The sequence below is a fragment of the Seriola aureovittata genome, chromosome 12, assembly GCF_021018895.1.
Source record: "Seriola aureovittata isolate HTS-2021-v1 ecotype China chromosome 12, ASM2101889v1, whole genome shotgun sequence".
In the NCBI taxonomy this organism is placed as follows: Eukaryota; Metazoa; Chordata; class Actinopteri; order Carangiformes; family Carangidae; genus Seriola; species Seriola aureovittata.
The window spans coordinates 6,445,686-6,466,791 of NC_079375.1; the positions used below are offsets into that span (position 1 = coordinate 6,445,686).

General features: G+C 41.8%; 2 protein-coding genes across 4 annotated transcripts in view; both read left to right on the forward strand.

Annotated features, from left to right (window-relative positions):
• Nucleotides 1-7,569, forward strand: part of kirrel1b (kirre like nephrin family adhesion molecule 1b) — a 76,535-nt gene extending 68,966 nt beyond the window's left edge. For 2 of the 3 annotated variants that reach the window (XM_056391093.1, XM_056391094.1), the window contains exon 15: nt 587-7,569. In XM_056391093.1, coding sequence (XP_056247068.1) covers nt 587-1,282 — 696 coding nt within the window. In that variant the 3' untranslated portion in view covers nt 1,283-7,569. The remainder of the gene's footprint in view (nt 1-586) is intronic. The other variant, XR_008829194.1, reaches the window with a different exon arrangement.
• A 6,730-nt stretch (nt 7,570-14,299) lies between these two features.
• LOC130179145 (CD48 antigen-like) lies at nt 14,300-17,198 on the forward strand. Its single transcript, XM_056391927.1, has 4 exons — nt 14,300-14,669; nt 15,322-15,633; nt 15,718-16,005; nt 16,391-17,198. Exons 1-4 carry the CDS (start codon nt 14,618-14,620, stop codon nt 16,510-16,512), a joined length of 774 nt encoding a protein of 257 aa, XP_056247902.1. The 5' UTR covers nt 14,300-14,617; the 3' UTR covers nt 16,513-17,198.
• The last annotated feature ends 3,908 nt before the right edge of the window (nt 17,199-21,106 follow it).

A 21,106-nucleotide genomic window follows, 5' to 3' on the forward strand; every position in this document is an offset into this window, starting at 1 on the left:
GGACTTCTCTCACTTTGTGATGTCACAACAAAGCAGTCACCACCCCTCTGAGTGTTTACCTGAAATCTGCTATATCTGTATTTAATCACTCAGAAAACAGTCAGCCAATCAGAAGAGAGGCTCAGAGCCTCTTCTCTCTCCTGTTCTTACTAGAGCTCCAGAGAGAAGCCTGAGAGAGTGAAAAAGTGTAAAATACGGGACCTTTATTAAACTTAATTTAACTTCAGCTTTTTACATTTTATTTTACATTTTATTTATAGATTACTATTTTTAGTGTTTTTATTTGTCTTTATGGTTTGATTTGTTGCTGTAGCACTGCATATACAAACATTATTTTTCTGTACTGTTGTGGATAAAAGAAAAATGCAACAGTTCCAGGTACTCTAGAGCTCCCAGTCTTTCTTTATGATTATAATTATAAAATGATATACAAATGTTACAGAACTACCATTGCTTACAGCAAGCTAAGCAAGCACAGACCAGATGCTTATGTGTCTTTACTACTTAGCATAATGCAAATGATTCTTCAAATGATGATCAACAAAAAATAGGACTGAAAAGCTAATAGTGTCATCTGTGATCACAGGATCCAACCAACGGCTACTACAACGTCCGAGCCACCACCCACGATGAGGCGCGCCCCCAGTCACGTGCCATCCACTACCAGGGAGAGTTCCGCTCGCCAAACCCAAGTAGCGGGCCGGCCGGTGCCACATCCAGCGGACCCTCAGCTGCCCCCAGCGGTGCAGTTCCCCCAAGCGGTGTGCCAGGCTCAAGGACAGGCTGCTATGACCCCCGCCCGCCTTCCAGGATGTCCCATGCCACCTACGCCCAGTTCAACACCTTCTCCAGGGCGGCGCCGAGCCAGCAAGCTCCTCCCAATCCGGCACTTCAATCGCCTGGAGATTACCCGGGAGACTGCGGCCTGCTGGACAACACAACCCAGCTGGCCTATGACAACTACGGATACCCCTCCCAGTATCCCAGCTACCGCATGGGCTTTGCACCGCCCATAGAGGAAGGGCCAGCCTATGAGATGTATCCAACTGGACAAGGGACCGGGCCAGGGCTGGGACCGGGGCCGGCACCGGGGCCGGGACCGGGACCGGGGCCGGGACCGGGGCCGGGGCCGGGGCCGGGGCCGGGACCGGGGCCGGGCCCAGGACAGCAAAGTCCTGAAACAGGGCTGGGGAAGTATGGAAGCTCCACTCGCTTCTCGTACTCGTCTCCCCCCTCTGACTATTCCCACAGACACACACAGCGGATGCAGACTCATGTGTGAGAAACACACACTCACTCTTTGGCTCGCTTTTTTGCAGCAGCAGTACTTACTACACATAAAAATACCTACCTTTCTATACATACACATTCAAGAATCTGTTCTCTCTCTCCATGGCAACCAGTGCATGGAATTTGGTTAATTTTCTGAACCAATAAAACACAACAACGCACAGCAGTCAGCAGCATCGCATATACAGTACTCTAGTTAGCAGCAATACATACGACACACGCAAAGCGACATTCACACACATTTGCGCAGACCTTCTGTTACGTGCAGTGTTTATGCTTCGACAAAAGCAACAGCGTGCCACAATCAAGAGAAAAGAGACAAACAGAGGAGTAGAGCACTTTGAAGACAGGAAAGAAGAGGAGCGCCGAGAGCTTAAGGAGGAGCAGAGGAACCGTTTCCTTCCTGCAATCCTCGTTTTTGCTCTTCGACCATCTCCACTCCCCCCTCTGCATCACATCTTCCCTCCCACCCCATCCCTGTAAATACGTGCAAATTCAGATTTGGATCATTTTAAAGTTATTTCCTTGTACAAACCTATACAGTGTGATGCAGTGCAGTGACCTACAGCAAACCTCACACCTTTTTCTTGCATTTTGTGACTCTCACATATTGCAAAACACAGACACACACACACACACAGATCTTTAAAGACTCATCTGTTTCTATGTATTGCAGCAACGGGGCAGCTTGAACTATAACTATATCTGGCACTTTTTGATCCTCTTTCCTCACTAAAACCTGCCCAGTGGCCATTTTTTTTACAAGATCTACCTTGATTTAAGTGGGACAAAGCTTCTTAAGGTGGTATAGTGAGTGACCAGAGTGCCGATGCTTATGTGCCAACACACACAAACTATTGACACCGCGGCTTCTTTTGCAAAAGCGTACGACGAGATGCTCTGGACGACGAGGTTTTGTACATGCCACATCTGAGAGGAAAGGAGCGGTAGCAAGCATCTCTGTAAACTCCTTCTCCTCCTCACCGCTCATTTTTATCATCATGATACATTTCTAGACTTCACAGTTCACTCAAGGTCAATGCTGTAAACAGTATTTGTGAAACGAGGTGTGGCAGGAGCGCTTTTTCATTCAATGAATTTCTGCAATTTGTACAAAAAAAAAAAAAAATACCTCCCCTATCCTCAAGTGTCAAAAAATATTTGTTTCTCTCACTTGCACAGTAGAATAGATTTTTTTCCCATATTTATACCGAACCATGTGGAGAAAAAAATGGCATTCAGAAACATTTTATAGTATTTTTATAAGGAGTTGTGGACCAAAGGTTCAGAGTTTTTGGGTGACACTCACTTTTTAACGTGCAGGTGGCAACGTGAGCGTTATTGGAAACGTTTGAGTTTCTTTAAAAAGAGATGGATGGTATTTTTAAAGTGGATGTTGTTGTAGACTTAAATTAGAAGATTTGAAGAGCTCCATTCCATAAACGTGAATATCCAGCAGGCGGGGGAGAAGCCTCTCTGGTGGATATCTCCGTTTGGTGTGAAACTCTTCCTTTGACTTCCGGTCTTCTGACTGGACTGCCTTTTTTTTAAACGTCGACGACATTCAAAAGTGATGGATGGAGAACAGGCAGCCGCTCGCTCTGAGCTGGGCTGTGAACGCAGATGGTTCGAGTGTAGTCTAACATATCAACATGAAGGTACAGGGGGTTCTATCTAGCTCATACGGTACGATGTACATTTATGTGTAAGTGTGCTGGGTTCCTCACCGCAGCAGAAACTTTTGGTGGTATTTTATGTCTGAGATCTTTCCATCATGTTGCGTCAGCTTTGGTTTGTGTGATTGGCTTTTGACCCCACAGGTCAATGATGATCAGCATTTAAGATATTGCTTGTTTTGCTCCAAACTCTACTGATGCAGCTACTTAACAAGTCCCATATTTACCAAATGATTCCTCCAATAGAGGACAAAAAAAAATGTTTTTGTTGCAGCTTAGTTGCTTTGCTTACCTTCCCAATAGTAGGTCGAAATTCACAATACGAGTTTACAAAAGGCTTTTCAAGACTGTAATTTGATCAGTGTGGATTATTATCTGTGTAGCAAGTTTTAAGAGTAGTGATGGCTTTTTTTTTTGGCTGATGTAAAAAATAATTTTAAGTAAGAAGTGCTTAAAATGAAGCCTTGCTTATAAAACACCGGTGGATGTTACCGTTGTCCTTTTCGGACGTTTATTTGAGATGAAAAGAGCTAAAAGCTTTTGAATGGCTGTGTGCGACTGCTTCGTTTTGTATTCTCCAATTTGAGCAATTTTTCTTGTTACAAAATCACGTCTGTGGGGAAACGAACACAGATATCCAGTTGGCTGTTTATGAGCAGTGAGCACAAGAAATTCACTTTTGTTCAACGTATGTGGGATCATGTTTTTCTGCGGTTGTTCGCCTCCACAGGAAATAATTAGACTTCCAGTCACTTACTTACAGTGTTACTCGCAATGTGAATACTGCACTAAAAACATCTCAGATAGCAAAATGGAACTTCTGGCACAACATATGCCTGGGTCCTCGGCCTGAGTCTGGCCCATATACGTCCACATCTGGGCAGAGTCCAGCTGTTATCCTGATGATTTTCTGTGTGGGGGCGCCAGAAGCGGTCCAGATGTGGAAGAAGCATCTTACAATCATGCTCTTTATATGGGCCAAATTTGGGCTGTGGAACCGGTTTTATACTTAGCTTGAAGAAAACAAGCACGTGGCCAAAGTATGGGCCGGATTTATTTTGCTATTTCCAAAAAAAACAGCTACTGGTGCTAAAACAAGATCGGTGAAAAACTGTCGGCTCATCATCGGCCATAATGTCACCGCTGCAGTGTTTTAGTGTGCACACTGAGCTTTTGTGAGTGAGATCAGATTCAACAGTCTTCATCGCACCATCTCACAACTTCACCTTTTTATGGTGACAATCATTTCTTGACAGGACTCCACAGCTGCTGCATCAATCTGTACAACACGCTGAACTTGAAATTATAAGATTCCTTCAAAAAATACAACCTCATTTTTTAAGAGACATCAAGTGATACACTGAACGTCTTTTAGCACCCACCAGATGTTGCTTTTATTTCAACCTTTTCTTGAGGGAACATCTGCTTTATCTGACAGACAAAGTGAGGAAGGACTGAATACAACAAAGTGTCAACCACTTGTATCTGTGACATGTTTTGTTGAGCGGTTCAGAAACGAAAGCAGGTGAGGTGCCGCTCTACGAAAAAAGAGATCAGAGGCTGCAAAGTGAAGCCAGGAATCTTACCACCTCCAGAGGTAATCATTGAGTCTTTATACTTATAAGCCGCCCTATCAACCCCTCACAGATACAGTATATTATGGTAACTTTGTGCTAAGGGGCAGTAAAATTTGTATTTATTGCCCCTGTTTTGAATAAACACTTTCAGAGAGGAAAGCCACCGCCACGTCGTTTCTGATTAGAATATCAGATGGAACCTTGCAGCTCCAAGGTCACGATATAAACTGTTTCAGCGGTTATGGAGAGAAGAACGGCAGATGGAGCACCCTTTTAAATTTATATGGTTATCACAGCCTTGGTACTGCATACTATTACCTCTTTACAACCTTTTTACAGAGTTGTAGCCGTGCAGTGTTTTGCATCTGACTTGCAATGTCATTATGACCTTGTGTAGAATGAGTAAATCTGACACAGTGGAGGTACTGAGGGGCCAACAAATACATGGCCAGGCCACCCAGGTACTTAGTCATTACCTCTTAAGTATTTACAGTCTGTTGACAGTGGGGGCATATAAATATGTAAAAGACACCATAGATGCCAAACGTGCAAAATGGATGTTTACATTTGGTTCTGCGATGAAAAAAAAAAAAAACATGTGGTTTGGAAGGGAATGTGGAAGTGTTTACTTCCCCCCCCACACACACTCTTTTCTCATGTGTACCTCTCACCGCTGTGTGTATGGATACTCTCTCCTGTGTCACATTCATAGCCACCTACCAGCTTCCAGATTTAGCGGTTGAAATCTGAACCTTTCCATGAAAAGAAATCATTGCAAACCTTTCTCTCATAGCTTTCTTCCATATTTTTTCTTCAAGATGAAAACATATGGGGTAGATATAGCGATCTAGCTTGTACAAATGTGTGTGTGTGTGTGTGTGTGTGTGTGTGTGTGTGTTGGAGGGGCTGGGTTGGGAGTCTGTTTTTAGAGAATATATAGCTTCACGAGCTCATGACATCCATTGGCAGTGTTCATTATTTCGCGATCTCCTTTCTTTCTATGAAAACCTGTATTTTCAGTTATTTTCTTGGTATTACTTTGTGGTGTTACGTCACCAGAGGAAGAAACGACTGTGGTCAGAAGTATGTATTTAAACTTTTATACACAGTATTTCGTTTGATCTTGTATGCATCAGATAGGGGGGGGGGGTTCTGATTAATCCACCCAGCGAAAAAAAAAAGAGAGTGGACGTGTGCATCTGTGGCCAAAAACACTGCTCAGCCAGGCCACAAATAGCCAAAATTCTGTCTCAACTAGGCCAACCCAGACTAGAACCAGGCCAGACCCACAGCTAACTGCTCTGTTCCATGCTGTGCTGTGCTGTGCCATCCCTGGCCAAGAGTGACTCAAGTGGCTCGGTGTCCATTTTTACCTTGTGGAGTCCTCAGTGATGCCAAAAGACTGTGCAAAGAAAATGAACTGAGCAGACAAACAAATGCAGCAGCCATTTGTGTTTATTGTGTTCATGGTATGCTCATGGGTGACTGTGTTTGTGAGTGTGTGTGTGTGTGTGTGTGTGTGTGTGTGTGTGTGTGTGTGTGTGTGTGTATGTGTGTTGGCAACATGTAACCCCAGTGTGATTTCACACCATTATGAATATGTTGGGACCACTGCGCTGTAGAAATAAAAGGGTTTGACTGATGTTTTTGGCAAATATCACGTTGTCACCTGCTGTTATGATGGAGGCTACTCCTGACCACACTTGCATTTAAATGGGCTCAAAAAGCTACAATGACATTAGATTTCCTTTTTTATCAGATTGTTATTCATTCCTTTCATAGTCCAGTAATCAGTTTTGAGAAAAAATTATTCATTTAAAGGCAGTATTTATGCCCAATAATTCACTTCCTAGTGAATATGTGTTAAAGTTATAATCCTTGAGATTTTTATTTTTATAGGGCTACATCAAACCACCTTTAAGATGTCAAAATTGTGTTAATATAACCATTTCATGTATTTGCAATCATATCTATATACAGTATTAGCTTAAAACTGATTAGGCACATTGTATACCCGCACACAAGGAAAGATAAGTGCACACACACATTTTGTTCAGTGTGGAAGACAACACTGGAATATAAGTTCAGCATTACTGTGTCAGATGAATGTGTGGACTATTAGCCGTGCACAGTTACAGAGTCCTGCGGGCCAGATGAAGGATGGCAATGTCATCTTCCTGTACCTGCTTTAGCCAGAACACTACAAGTCTGGAAACAAGTGTGGATAAAATCAATACAACTTCACAGAAGTTACTCTAAAATTAGTATATTTCCTCAGTCATTATGAAAAATGTTAAGTGCTCTTTGAAACCGCTACTGTAGCTTCCATGGAAACAATTGGCGTAGGATGGACTTTGTACTGCAACTGGAACTGATGGTTCCAGTTCTAACCCTAACCCTTTCAAAGCCCACCTCAGTCAAACCCTAGTAGGAAGCAGGCAGTTGGTGAGGCAGAGTGAAGGAGATGACATTGTGTGTGTGTGTGCGTGCGTCCGTGCGTGCGTGCGTGCGTGTGTGTGGCCTTAGGACAGGAGGAAGGAGCTGAGGTGGTGCGCTCGTCCCTCATCCAGCTGCTGAGCCTGTCTGCTCTCTCTGAAACAGCTGCACGAGTGAACAGGATGAATCGATGTTCTGTTCGCTATCGTTGAGCGCGTGAAGACAATGATCAGAGCAGTGAGAAGGTTTCCATGTTGCACTTAAAAACTGTGTGAAGTGGACGTGTGTGTGACGGCAAGAGCGGGACAGTTTGTGTGTTCAAACAAGCATATATTCTCCATACTCCGAGTCTTTATTTTTATCCCTATATATTGTTCACATGTGTATTCTGTTCATGTTGGGTTCCAGTACTTGTTTATCCATTTTACTCAAGAAAAAAAAAAAACTGTACAAAACACAAAAGATATTATTGATTTTTTTGTTATTTTCATGTTTCTCTGTTTGATTTCTGCTTTTTTTCTTTCAAATTGTATGTAATTATTTTTCCACAGTATTATAGAAAATAAAAGAAGACATGGCTTTCATAAGAACACAGGTAAAAGTTCTTTTATTTATTTGCTGATATCGAGTTTAGAGAGTTATTGAATTATATTCAGTTTATATATATATATATATATATATATATACGTGTATGATGCTTCAGGATGTGTCTTATGTTTTCAACTCTTGACTCTCTGAATGAAGTTTGTACATCTCGCTCTCTGTTGTTTATTTAGGTCAAACTATGAATGGCTGTGTCTGAACAGTTGTTATGACACTCTCTCATGTCGAGCAGCCTGAAGAGGGAACTAAGTGTGTGTGTGTCTAAGTATAGCACACACACACACACACACACACACACACACTCACACACCGGGGGCATATAGAGTGTTTACCTGAAGCTGGCGCTCAGCGAACAACGCCAAAACAAACATCTGCAGAGTCTCAGTCTCTCCTCTTGTTTTCTCTCTGTCGTCCCCATAACCTCTCTGTTTGTCTCTTCCTCTCTCTCTCCTCTCTTCATCCCTCCTTTCATGTCCTGCTTTGCTCCTGTTATCGTCCACTCCTTTTTCCTTTTCTTCCATTGTCTTATTCTGGCAGCCTCCTCTCCTCTCCTCTTTTTCCTTTCCTTTCATTTCCTTTCCTTCCCTCTTCATCTCTCCTCTCCTCCTGTCCTCTCCTCTCTCAAACATCCCCCTCTCTCCTGTTTTCCTTTTATCCTCAGTCATCTTTTTCACATCTTGTTCTCTCTTCTTCAGTTTTTTTAGTCATCCTTTCATCAGTCCTCTCTCTGTCTTATCCTTCATCTCCTCACCTCTTCTCTCACTTCTCCAAACTTCTTGTTTACCCACTTCTCCTCCAACTCTTTCATCATCTCCATTCCTGTCTCCTCTCCTCTACAGTCCCTTCTTCCCTCTCTCCTCGCCTCATCCTGTCAGTCCTTCTCTCATCTCTCTAACGTCGTCCTCCTCTCGTCTTCCTCTCATCTGAGGCCTCTCACACATTCTTCTCAGCCATTCTTTCACCTCCTCTCCTTCCCCTCCGTCTCTTCATGTCCTCCTCTCCTCTCCTCTCCTTTGTGCTCTTTGCTTAAATCATGTTGTCAGTCCTCCTCTCATCTCTCCTCTCCTCCCTCACGGATCTTCCTCCAGTCATCCTTTTCATTCGTTTTTACATATCAGTGTTTCCCTCCACTCCTCTCTCATCCTTCCTCCTCCTGTCACTCTCACCTCCTCTCTCTCCCTCAGTGTCTTCAGTTCTGCCTTCACCTATCCTGTCTGTCCTCTGCTCTTCTTTTGATTCATCTCCTCTTTCCTTTTTATGTGTTATACGTTTTTCTTTCACTTTTCCTCCGTCATCCTTTCACCTCTCCGTCTCTTCCTCTCGTCTCACTTTTCTTCCAAACCTCCTCCTTTCCCCACTGTTTCTCCTCTCATCTCTCCAGCCTTCCCCTTTCCCCTCTTCTCCTCTTTTCCTGTCTTTCTCTCTGTCCATCTTTCACCCCCTCCTCCTCTCCTGTCTCATTTCTCACTTATTCTTCCTCCCTTGATCTTGTCTCCTCTTTTATCTATTCTGTCTCTCGCCTCCTCTCCTAAGTTCTTCCCTTAAATCAGAAACCTTCTCCTTTCCCCTTCCTTCCTCCTCTGTCCTTCTCTCTCTCTATTTTTCTCCTCTCCTCATTTCACATCCTCTCTTGCCTCTCTTTCTCTCCTCTCTTCTCTTCCCCTCTAGCTACATGTCCTCAGTCCTCCTCTCCACCTCCTCTTTGTTCACCTCTTTACCTCATCTTACCTCTTTCCCCTCAGCCGTTGTTCCACCTCTCCTCTTTTGCTCTTCCCTCCTCTTTTCTCCACCTCCTGCAACCTCTCTTCGTCCTCCCCCCTTTTTTCTTTTCTGCTCAGTCTTCTTCTTTTCCATCTCCTCTTTTCTCCTCCTCAGTCCTCCTTTACCCTCTTTTCCTCTTCTTGCCTTCCTCCTCTCTTCTGCTCCCCCCTTTACTCCTCCTTTCACCTCTCCCCTTTTTTCTCTCTTTCCTCCTCAGTCATCTTCTCCTCCTCCCAGTCTTTGCAGTAGCTCTTCAGTTCTCTCTTCACCTCTCCTCATCTGTTCTTCTTCTTCTTCCTCCTCTCTCCTTTTCTTTCCCCCCTTTTCCACTCATTTCCTCGCCTCTCCTCTCTCATGTCTTCTTTCTGTCCTTCAGTTATCCCTTCTCTTATACTTCTCAGTCCTCTGCCACCCTTTTCCTCTCCCGTCTTTGTCTCATTTCCCTCCTCACTCCTCTCCTCTCTCCTCTGAATGACAGGGAAAATGGAGAGAAAAAAAAAAAGCAAAAGCAAGAAAGAACTAACGTCTACGACAGAAAAAAAAAGAAAAGAAGAAGGACAAGGACAGAAGACAGACGGGGAGCGTTAGAGCTGATGCCTTTCTCATCTTTACTTAGTGTGTTATAGTGATTATCGTCTCCTCTCTCCTCCTGCTCTCAGTGATGTCTGGAATAACCTTCAGTGCTGCACTCCCGACTCCAGTGGACCCCCCCCACCCCCCCACCCCACACACACACACACACACACACACACACACACACACACCCTCCCTCCCACTCCACCACCACCAACCACTTCCATTTTATCCCCTTGTTCACATTTGAAGCAGTCGTCGTATGGATTATGGCCCCTCTCATGCTTGGCACCACACTCAGCGCCTGAGATATATTATCATATTAGTGGAGAATGATGTAATGCATTTCAAGACATTTGTCCTTCGCACACCCTCTGTCCCTCCGCAGATGATGTCACTGGCTTTGTGTCTAGGAGGCAGAGAAGTTGTCAAGTGGGCTTGTGGGGTTTTGTGCTTGATGCTGTCGCCGCCTTGTGGCCGGAGAGCGGTGCTGCGCGGTGAGCGGCGGGGAAGGGAAGGGAGTAAATTAGGGGTGGTAGGTAATTATTTATTACGGAAGCAGATGATAATGTGACTCATAATGGATGTCGTTGGTGTAACTGTACTGATGTGGTCTGTTGGGTCAGGGACAGGAAAAAGGAGACGGACGCTTTGGCTCTGACTTGATTGCAAATTAGAGTTTGACCGATTTTGAAGATTTAGAAGATAATTGCCAATGATGGAATATTTTGTTGGTAGAGGACATTTCATTAACTTGATCATTTTCATTGAAAAACAAAAATGAAATTCCCCTCATGGGCAAAATAAGGAAACTAATAAGAGTATCCAAGACAGTGTTGTGTAGGGTTAGAATTAGAATTATTAGTATTAGAAATAGTTCAAGCTGAGAACCAGTAGTTTGTTTATCATTTATAGTTATTTAACTTTAGCTGATGATGTAGTCTCATTGAGATCATGAAAGAGTTTGAGGACAATATCAAACAAACTGCAAGAGATTTGCTGCAGACCAACATATTGGTCACTAATATATAATGTTTACACACTGATTTTCAAAGCTAGAAATATTGATTCAAATAGTGATTTGCCAATGACAGAAAATAGAAATAATAGCAGTAAAAATGTAGGAAATGTAAGATGGATCTGTTTTTTTTTTTACACACACAAAGGAACCGAAGTGTCATGAGAGAAGAAATGCGACTATATGAGGATATAAAGACAAGCCTGTTTATTCAGAATCTGCCGATGATTATCAAAAACAAACACATTTAAAATACGAAAGCAGAGCCAGACAAAAATGAACCTCTATAAACCCCCTTTTTTTTTTCCCGACAATGTGCGCAGATTTTCTGTGCTGAAACACTAACTGACCCTCGATTGGCTTTTGATTTTATTAAACTAATTAAGCACAAAAATGAAGTGATGACGGTTCGTATAATGAGATCTAACTGCCCTGTTTAGTGTTTTGGGGGGAGAAAATCCTGTGAACTCAAGGAACACAGACCGGCTTCACTTCCAGACAGGGACCAAAGATCAGGTAATAAAGCAGGACCCACTCTATTGCCCATATCATGTGGTTCCTTTCATGGTGCCAAAGAATTCTTCAATTAAATGAACACAAAACAGGTGATCACCTGGAAGCCTGAAGCTCGGTTGGTAATCCAGCCTTGGTGCTCTCTGCTATTTAGTAATCAACCACTATAGATGCACAATTTTCTCACCTGGCTCTGAATTATTAACAGGTGCACGATGCATGCAAAGAGCAATGACATAAAACTCAGGCAATTTCATTTCACTCCAATGACCTTGTTAAACGTTTATGCACATTGTTATAATGCTGGAAGCCCATCATGAACAATGTAATTTGTAACGGGCTTCCAATGAAGCGTCCGTGCAGATGTTTTGGGAAAAAAAAAAAACATCACTAAAAGCCATTTTTAAAATTAAAACTCTTTATCGTCCTCCCCTTCATCACCGCACACTCACTTCAATGAAATAGATGAGGGTAAAAGACTCAGATGGAGAACTCCGCATTGTATGTGCAAAGTCACTGGACTGATTCTGATTAAACACTGAGGGATGATGCACTTTGCACCTCACCGGGGCGCTATAGTTAAAGGTCAAACCCAAACTCTCAAATGCCTCAACTCCTACACAACTCCAATTAACACTGACCTTTCTACATACAAAGAAAGCCTCATAAATCACACTGGCCACCCTATAATTGATGGTGCACAGATGTTGTGATTTTTTTTTTTTTTTTTTTAATGTCACCGTTTAGTGCAACTTCTAGTGGCAGTGACGATCGTCTCCAGAAGCCTTAAGCAAATGTACTGTAACTGATATAAAGAAATTTAGTGTGTAACAATGACGATTCCTGGCTTTATAGCTGTCTTTCTCTTCTGGAAGTTGATGTAATATTTTTATCAGCAATTTGTGCAGATGTATTCAGAATATGATCCATCTTGCATCCTTTGTCTATTTGAAGATGGATTATCTGAGTCATGGTCTAAAGAATCCCTGGCCTATCAGTAAAAACTGTGGACAGATTATTCCTCCTCAGTGTTAATGCCGCTAAAGCCTCGTCTTTCGCAGAGAGTTTTAAGATGCAGAGACACATCTGATGAGGCTATGAACTGACCAGCATGTCTTTCAGCTGCTCTGGTTCAGGTCCAGGCTTTGGCAGGGCAGGAGTTTGGCCTGGATCACTGCTCCTTTTGAAGAAGCAGGCAACATTTGCTTCTTTAAAGCGCTTCCTTTAAACACACGCAGGATCTGTGAGCAAGAAAAGGCAGCAGATAGATTAATACGAGAGTGGGAAAACATTGTGAATTGGCAAGAGAAATGCAAACACCGGGTATTGTGTTGGAAGACATCGTGCTGGCGTCGCTACCTGCAGTGCAGCAAAGAAAGATTTGTTCTACAGCTTCACGGGTTCGAGGTCTGTGGATTGTGGATTGGGAGAGATTATGAGTGACTTGTATGTCATCAAAATGCAGATGATGCATCACAGCGAAATCTGTCATTGTTTGTTCGACAGATTTGGCTTCTTGTCACACACTTCTCACTGTAAATCAGAGTAAAATAATTCATGGTGGGATTCTCCAAGGAAAACGTTTCACGCTGTAAACACAGGAAACGAGAAAAAGCGTGCCAACATTATGCTTTATACGTCCCACTGTGCTTGAAAGACAATACAACAATGAAAAATAAAGGCAAAATGTCATGGCATTAATTAAAGCAGTGTTAAAGAGGAATAAATTAGGCAAATGTGATGTGAATTCAACTGATATACTGTACAGGATTAGGATTTAAACACAGTTTAAACATGCATTTCAACAACAAATGTTTTTAGTCTAAATTGTGTTTAGTCTGAGGTCTGGTCTGATGAACAGGAAGCAGAAGAGGAGAAGGAGATGATTTCACAGAATAATTAGGCAACACTTAAGGCAAAACAATTAGGCAAAACCACTTCCTTTATCAGTTTACTACATTTGCTTTGCCCACTTCTTGTTAATTGGGGAGTTGGTTCTGCCGAGCATGCATGCCCTGGATCACACTTCTTCACATGGCCGTAGCTACATGCTGCTATAGACCACAGCAAACCAGAAACACACAGGCACAGACCGGCTCCAGCTGATCAGCTGGATGCTTTGGTAATTTCATATAACCTGCTTTATGAGATTTAGATTTCTTGTTCTTTGTCTTGCCTCTTTTCCTGACTCAGTAGTGTCCAGAATGGTGAATGGTATTGTTGCTGTTGTAAATGCATCTCTGTGCCTCAGTATCAACCCACTGAACTTCTAATTAGTGGATCCGCTGTGCCCCCTGAGCCACAGCCGCCCTGTTTGTCTCAAGTTTATCCTTCTTACTTTGTTATAAAAAAAAGAAGAAAAAAAGGTCAAGGTCAAAAAGGCCAGGTGAGAGACATGACCAGGTACTGTGGGGCTTAAGGAGCAACCGTCCTGATCAAAGCCGTCCTCATCACAGCAGGAGACGGAGCAGTTACAGTAATCCTCAGTGCGGCTGCAGTGAAGGACGACCATGTGGAAGTCCAGGTTTGGGACTGGATCCAAGGGACAGGAAGGTTTAATACATTACAGTACAATGTAAAGTTCAAGTCTCTGACCCCGGTGTAATCAAAACCTGTGGTGCATTCTTACTCGATTTTATGCATCCTATGTGATCCATTTTTATTCTAATTATTTATTTCTATTTTTTATATCTATGTTACTCTTTTATTATTATTCCCTCTGATTTTACATTAAACCTTTTGCTCAACAGAACCAGTCAGGTGATCTCTGAGTCCAGATTTCAGACTTCTTTTTTCTTTTCAGTGTTGAAGAGTGAAGCACAGAGAGCAGATAAAACCTGACGACTCATGTATCAACTGTGACCTTCAGAGCAGGAAGGACGACACGGAAGATGAGTTTGTTTTAAACAAACTTTACTAATTCTCATGTGAACTGTATTCAGATGTTCAGATGTGTCTCCTTGTTGCACATTGGTGCAAGGTGCTCCACAGATCAGGTCAAAGGAAAGAGAAGAAAGAGAAGTTCATTTGTTCACTTCCTGATTCTAACACTGTGAGTGTGGTTTTGACAGGAAAAGCACATCTGTCATAAGACTTTAACCCTGTGGTCTGTTAGAGGAGAACACAACACCTCACACTGGTGCAGTTTGGACTGAGCGAAGCCAGAGAACATGACGTCTGTCGCTGTGATACTGGGACTGCTGGTCTGCATAGAGGCACCAGGTAAGACAAGAACACTAATGACCTGTTATTAACAGATACAGCAATGATACGTGAGCAGGCTTCTTTACTGTGAATGATAAACTGAGCACCAGGGGCAGAACTGATGAACATGTAAAGTTCATGTTGATTAGAAACACACACATGTTCTATCTGAAAGAGTGTGAGCAGTCAGGAAGACGAGGTCAGTTAGTCCTTTATGTAGATTAGAAAGAACAATACTTTAACACTTGAAACAGTTCAAGTCTAAATGTACATGGTGACGTCACTGTGGGACTGAAGGGGTTTTGTTTTTTCAGAGGACACAGGTATTAGATTTCATTTCTTAATTGAGAAGTACAGGTCGAATCGATATTTTAAGATCTTATCACATTCCCCTCTTCGCTGACATAATGTTATAGTTGTTAGTATCAATACTTTTGATGATCGGTCACTTTATTTCATCAGAATCAAATATATGTAATTATTTATCATGAGTTAATCTCAGATTATATTTTATATCTATAAAAACATAAACCTGAATGTGTTGAAACACAAGGTTCAAATCAGTGGCTCCTCTCTTGTCTCAATGTTCATCTCACTTTTAATGATCACTGACTAATTCATGACTGAATTCAACATTCAAGTGATTTTGTGCTGTTGTGTTGTTTTACAGGCTCCAGTGCTGTGACTCCTGTATTTGTGCAGAAGGGGAAGGATTTACTGCTGGAGGCCATGGAGGATGATGTACCTGAGGATTTTATTGTTCTTTCATGGATATTCAATGGAAAGAACGTTCTAGTAACATTTTCACCTGGTAGAGAACCAAGAGTCTCTGATGTTGTTTACACTGGAAGGGTTGAGGCTTCTGTGAAAAATTTCTCTGTGAAACTGAAGAATCTACAAGAGGCAGACAGTGGAGTTTATACTGCACGAGTGATCGGGGATCAAGAACAAATACTGGCTGAATACAGCGTCACAGTTCAAGGTAGGTTTGTTAACATCCCAGACACTGACAGAGACAATCTGCTGCCATGTTTCTAAAACGCTTCATGTAAACTTTCCCCCTCAGATCCAGTGTCTCCAGTTGCCATGACAGTAGACTCTGTGTCCAGCAGCTCAGACTCCTGTAGCCTCACTGTGACCTGCAGCACACAGGACTCACATCACATCAACAGCACCTTTACATGTGACACCAACACCTGCAGTCAGGAGGGAGGAGAGAGGTCAAAGGTCACATCCTCTGGTGCTTCTCTCAATGTCAACCTGCTTAATGACTTAATCATCTGTAACCATAGCAACCACGTCAGCTGGACCAACGACAGTAAAATGATTGATCACTTTTGTCCCAGACACACTGGTAAGTCTTTACAATAACACTGACACAGTTTGGAGTTAAATTCAGAGCATATAAGAATTTATTTTTTAAATAAAACTTTTACTTTGTCCAAGTAAATAAGTTCTGAACATGATCAACCACCATGTCAGAAGTTTTTTTAAAGGGACATTAAATGATGATAATGATTAAATCAATAATTTAATTTCCTTCTGCTTTTGATGATGCAATTTACCGTGTTTGACAAATGTCGTTGTTATTACTGAGTGTAGAACAAATAGGAGTTAGCACAATAAATACTGTTAAAGTTAAATATCAGTAAACATTGAAAGGAATAACAGATTTATTACTTCTTCTTAACCACTGTATCAGTTTCATTAAGGAAACAACCTGTGTTGTTGTGTTGCAGGTTCAGAGGCTGGTATCTCTCTCTGCCTGGTGAAGACAGTCGTGTTCTCTGTCGGTCTGGTCATCATGGTGTCTGCTGTCATCAGTGTCCATCTCATGGAGAAGCTCAAGAAGCACAAATAATCAAACAGTTCTCTACTGATCAACTTCACATGTGTCTCACAGTCTTATCTAAATGTAAAGTTAAAGGTGGCCTGTGTGGTCTTTTCTTTTTTATAGGTGGGTCCTTCTCTTGTATTATGCATGTGCACAAGAAATGTAGCAAAGCACCGACAAAGTGAAGGAGGGAGAAGACTGCAGACATAGATGTAAACAATTCAGGGTTTTATTTCCTCTATAAATTATCTTTGAATATACATGAAACATTTCTGTAAGGTTTCAATGATACAATATAAACAGAAAAAGAAGCATTTTATTGAACATGTATTGTTTTTTATTTAGAAAACGAACTTGAAATGAAAATTATTCTTTATTATTCATTGATTATACCCAATAATCAATTTTCTATCTTTGTAAATACAACGATTGTAAAGAGATTCCCCTGTTGAAAATGTTTATAGAGGTTGTTTTATTCGAAAATGTACAAAAAATATATAAATTTGATTAATGCAATATATGTCACACTGCATGAAGTCATATTTACAATATTCTTAAAAAGATTGCACTTACATCTGTTTTGTAAATTCCATGTTCTTTAAACCAAATAATTGATAGTTTTTTAAACCATGTTTTAATCTTTTCGCTAAACTAAGTAAAGCAGTTTCTTATATTTGCAACATTACATTTAATAAATCTATAAGCCTCTCTCACATCTTTGTAATTTTGTGAATTATACCTGAAGATCATATGTCACTTAATCCCACTCTGGTGTATTGTGAGTTTCTCAGCAAGGAATCTAACATTATTGTTAGAGGAAACACACTTGATACACTGACTGCGCAGCAAAATATGATACAGAAACACAAAATATTTAATTACGATTGTCTAGAGGAGTTTCACTTTTTAGTTGAACTTAAAGGAATACTTTAATGAGACTTTATCTTTGGAACATCAAATACTCTAAAAGATACTCTTGAAAGAGGTCTCACTAAAGTGTGAAGCTTTTTCCAGCATAATAAACTTCACTAACATTGAGCTAAATCTGTGTTATATGAAATGGGATTGAGAATATCTGAACCTCTGTCAGAACTTTTAATGTTTTACCATCAAAGGTGTGTTTCCAGTGCCAGGAAGCCCTGCCAGCTTTCTAATGACTGATTTTAATGATAGATAGATAGATAATTTATTTATCTGAATTCATGTGTCCATCAGCTCATTGTTGTACTCTTGCTACTGTCTCATGAATGACGTCACACGCGACTCCAGGCTCCGCTCGTGGTTGAATGTAAACAACAATGGCGACGATGTGACAGAAGTCTCTCGGTACATAATACGGTCTAAGACCGACTGCCAACAGTTCAATATCCCGACAGCAGATCTTCTTCACTGGGATGTGACCGGGGTTGAACCATCTATTGTTCACAAGCAGAACCAGTCCTCCACCTTTATTCTTCCCGCCTGCTCGGGCGCTTCTGTCCGCTCGTACTGCAGTGAAGCCGGGTAAATCCACACAACGGCCGGGAGTGTTGTCGTTTCACCGGGTCTCCGTGAAACACACGAGACAACACTCACGATGTGCTCGCTGGTTCTTCACAAGTGCCTCCAGTTCATCACACCTGTTAGCCAGGTATAAAGGCGTATATCTCCATCTGCTAGCCTTTAGCTTAGCCTCTGCATCCAGGTGCTTCTTCAGCTCAGCTGGTATAGGATGTTTAACTCCATATCTGGTTCACTTTAAAGCCAGGAGTTCTTCTTTTATGTACATTATTTTCTCCTTCCAGACGAAACAACGACGTAGAATAAAAAAACACCACTCCACAAGAAATATACTAATAATATATTGCAGAAAAAACTAAGAGCTAAGCAGACTTGCTGCCACTTGTTGCCCGCGCATCATTTGATTGTATATAATAATAATAATAACAATAATAATAACAATAACAATATAAATAATAATAATAATAATAATAATAATAATAATAATAATAATAATAATAATAATGATAATATAACCAGGTTTGACGGATCCTGGTGTGTAACATTAAATACAAAACCATGTGACCATGTACAAGGTGAGATACATTAGAATTATTGCTAAAATAGTGTTGGCCGGTATAATCACATCATATTATTATAGTAACTACCTGATGGAGAATCATACATAAATATCCAACATTAATATTCACACTAAATTACATAAATGATAAAAACAGAGAAAACAGCGCTGAGTCGTTGCACGTATGTGTGGTACTTAAGAAATTTAAAAACTATTTGATTTTCTAAAAACAATTTAATTCATCTGACAGTTAAGATATATATTGTGTTTTGTATTTTTCATAGTTCATAGTTTCATTTGCATCTTGGTTATGCTGAAAGTTATTAGTTCAGATAATATAAGTGACAGATTGTTGACAGATTTCCAGGTTGATTGTGCATCGATTTATTAGTAATGCCTTAAGGCTCCAGCAGGGGGAAGTCGCGCTTCTCTCCTTCACCTTCACAATACAGGAAACATTATAAATGTAGCGACATGTTGATAATTGTTCATCTGTCATTGCTTGTCATTACGAGAGAAAGGCTGTGAGTTTTATATACATTTATTTTGCTTAAGAGTTTCAGGCTAACTTCATTGCTGTATAAGCTAGCTACTGTTATCTTCCCGCTCGAGCGTCAGACTGTTGTTATGCCATTGTTTGTATTTGAGACTCTTGATATATTGAGATATGCTTGTACTGTATGTAATTTCTGACTTAATACATACGAGTGAAGATGAGAGCAGTGAAGTGCTTTCATCCCTCTTCCCTTGCTATTCTGCCTATTTTAAAGGCGCAACATATGTACGTACCCTACGCTGTAACGTGCGTTAGTACGCACGCAAATGCCGACGCACGGCATGTGACGTACGTGCGGAAGCTGGCTGCAACGCTAAGCACGTTGCAGCGTAGCATATTGGTAGCTACGTCAGATTCTAGATTTCTCATCATTTTGCCTTTGATCAGCTGTATCAAAGGCACAGGTATGTGAAGGAAACCAACAGTTTTCCTGCTTGTTAGTCATTGTACTCAAGACCTCACCAGAGACACACACGTTTATCAGAGCATCCACTTCCAAGATACGTTTTCTTCTGTGATGGAGAACAATTCACGTCAAGGCTCAGCTGCTCCTGTTCTTGGAGCCATTCCCAACTTGTCCACTGCTCGTCCCAGTGGATTCACTTCTTTCCCCCCTGGTGTCACACGAATCCTTGTTCAGCCAGGCCCCTCTACAATCATCCTGGAGTTACCAAACAAAGAGTTCGATTCTCCTGCCTCCAGCTGTCAAGCCACACCAGAGAAGACCACCCACTCTGCTGACTCTCCTTCCTCTGGCTTTCACGGCGCAGCACAGACCGGACCATGGTTCTTGGACGACAATGTTAGAGCTGGAATGGGGGACGCCATTCCCAACTTGTCAACTGCTCGTCCCAGTGGATTCACTTCTTTCCCCCCTGGTGTCACACGAATCCTTGTTCAGCCAGGCCCCTCTACAATCATCCTGGAGTTACCAAGCAAAGAGTTCGATTCTCCTGCCTCCAGCTGTCAAGCCACACCAGAGAAGACCACCCACTCTGCTGACTCTCCTTCCTCTGGCTTTGAAGCCATCGCTGAGACCATGGACAAGACCAAGCTGTTTGTCACCCTGCTGACCGTGAGACTGCTCACTAAGTGCCGTGTCCTGGACATCTGCACGGAGGAAGAGCTGGCCACCTACGCCAAACAACTGGTGAACCAAACGCTGCAGGGACTCACCGTGAGAGACGGTTTCTGCCCAGATGAAAAAGACATCAAAAAGATCTGCAGGACCGTCATCAAGGATCTCACCAAGAAGCTTGGGGGGAAGAGCTCTCTGAACTTTGTAATGCTGTCAGAGCAACCAAGCGTGGAAGCAGTCATTGTCAACACTTTACAAGCCAACATCTCTAAGTACTCGACTGTGTCTGCAAGCAAGAAAACACGTAGATGGAGAGAACTCCTCTGGCCCGCCATGAATGTCATCACTACTTGTGGCCTGTTCTTCTTGGCCGCAATCTTTTTGTAAACTCCTGAAGGTGGCACGGTGGGGCAGCGGCTAGCACTGTGGCCTCACTGTTGCCAGTGTCAAAGGACAGGCTAATGCTGGTGAACAGCCCTAGCCTGTCTCCTATCACTAGTTTACACTGTGCCACACAGGGGGGAACTGGGCTCACTGGTGGTTCTGGCCTGGTTACTGAGGCCAGGACCACCACTGGACCCAGTTCCTCCCTGTCCTGGCGTGGGTTTCCTCCGGGATTTCCGGTTTTTCCCACACTCTAATTCAAACTCTAATTTGGACAATAAAATCATTCAATTAGATACTTTTGATTCCTGAATGGACTTCTTCTTTAATATAATCATATGACATGACATATATAATATTTCCTAATCATATTTATTCATGTTGAATATTGATCATACAGTATGAGTGTAATTTATTTTAAATCTTAATCTGCAAAGAACATTTTAACTCATTTAAATGAAGAAAATATAGTGGAGAAAAAGTTCAATATTTTCCTCTGAAATATGAAGTAAAGCACAAAATGTGTTTGGAAAATCTTAAGGGG

What these genes read in the sequence shown, in the direction of transcription:
- LOC130179145 (XM_056391927.1), top strand. Translation starts at nt 14,618, where the DNA reads ATGACGTCTGTCGCTGTGATACTGGGACTGCTGGTCTGCATAGAGGCA. An exon ending in GGTCTGCATAGAGGCACCAG is followed by an intron (nt 14,670 to 15,321) that starts GTAAGACAAGAA and finishes GTTGTTTTACAG; the next exon opens with GCTCCAGTGCTGTGACTCCT. An exon ending in ATACAGCGTCACAGTTCAAG is followed by an intron (nt 15,634 to 15,717) that starts GTAGGTTTGTTA and finishes TTTCCCCCTCAG; the next exon opens with ATCCAGTGTCTCCAGTTGCC.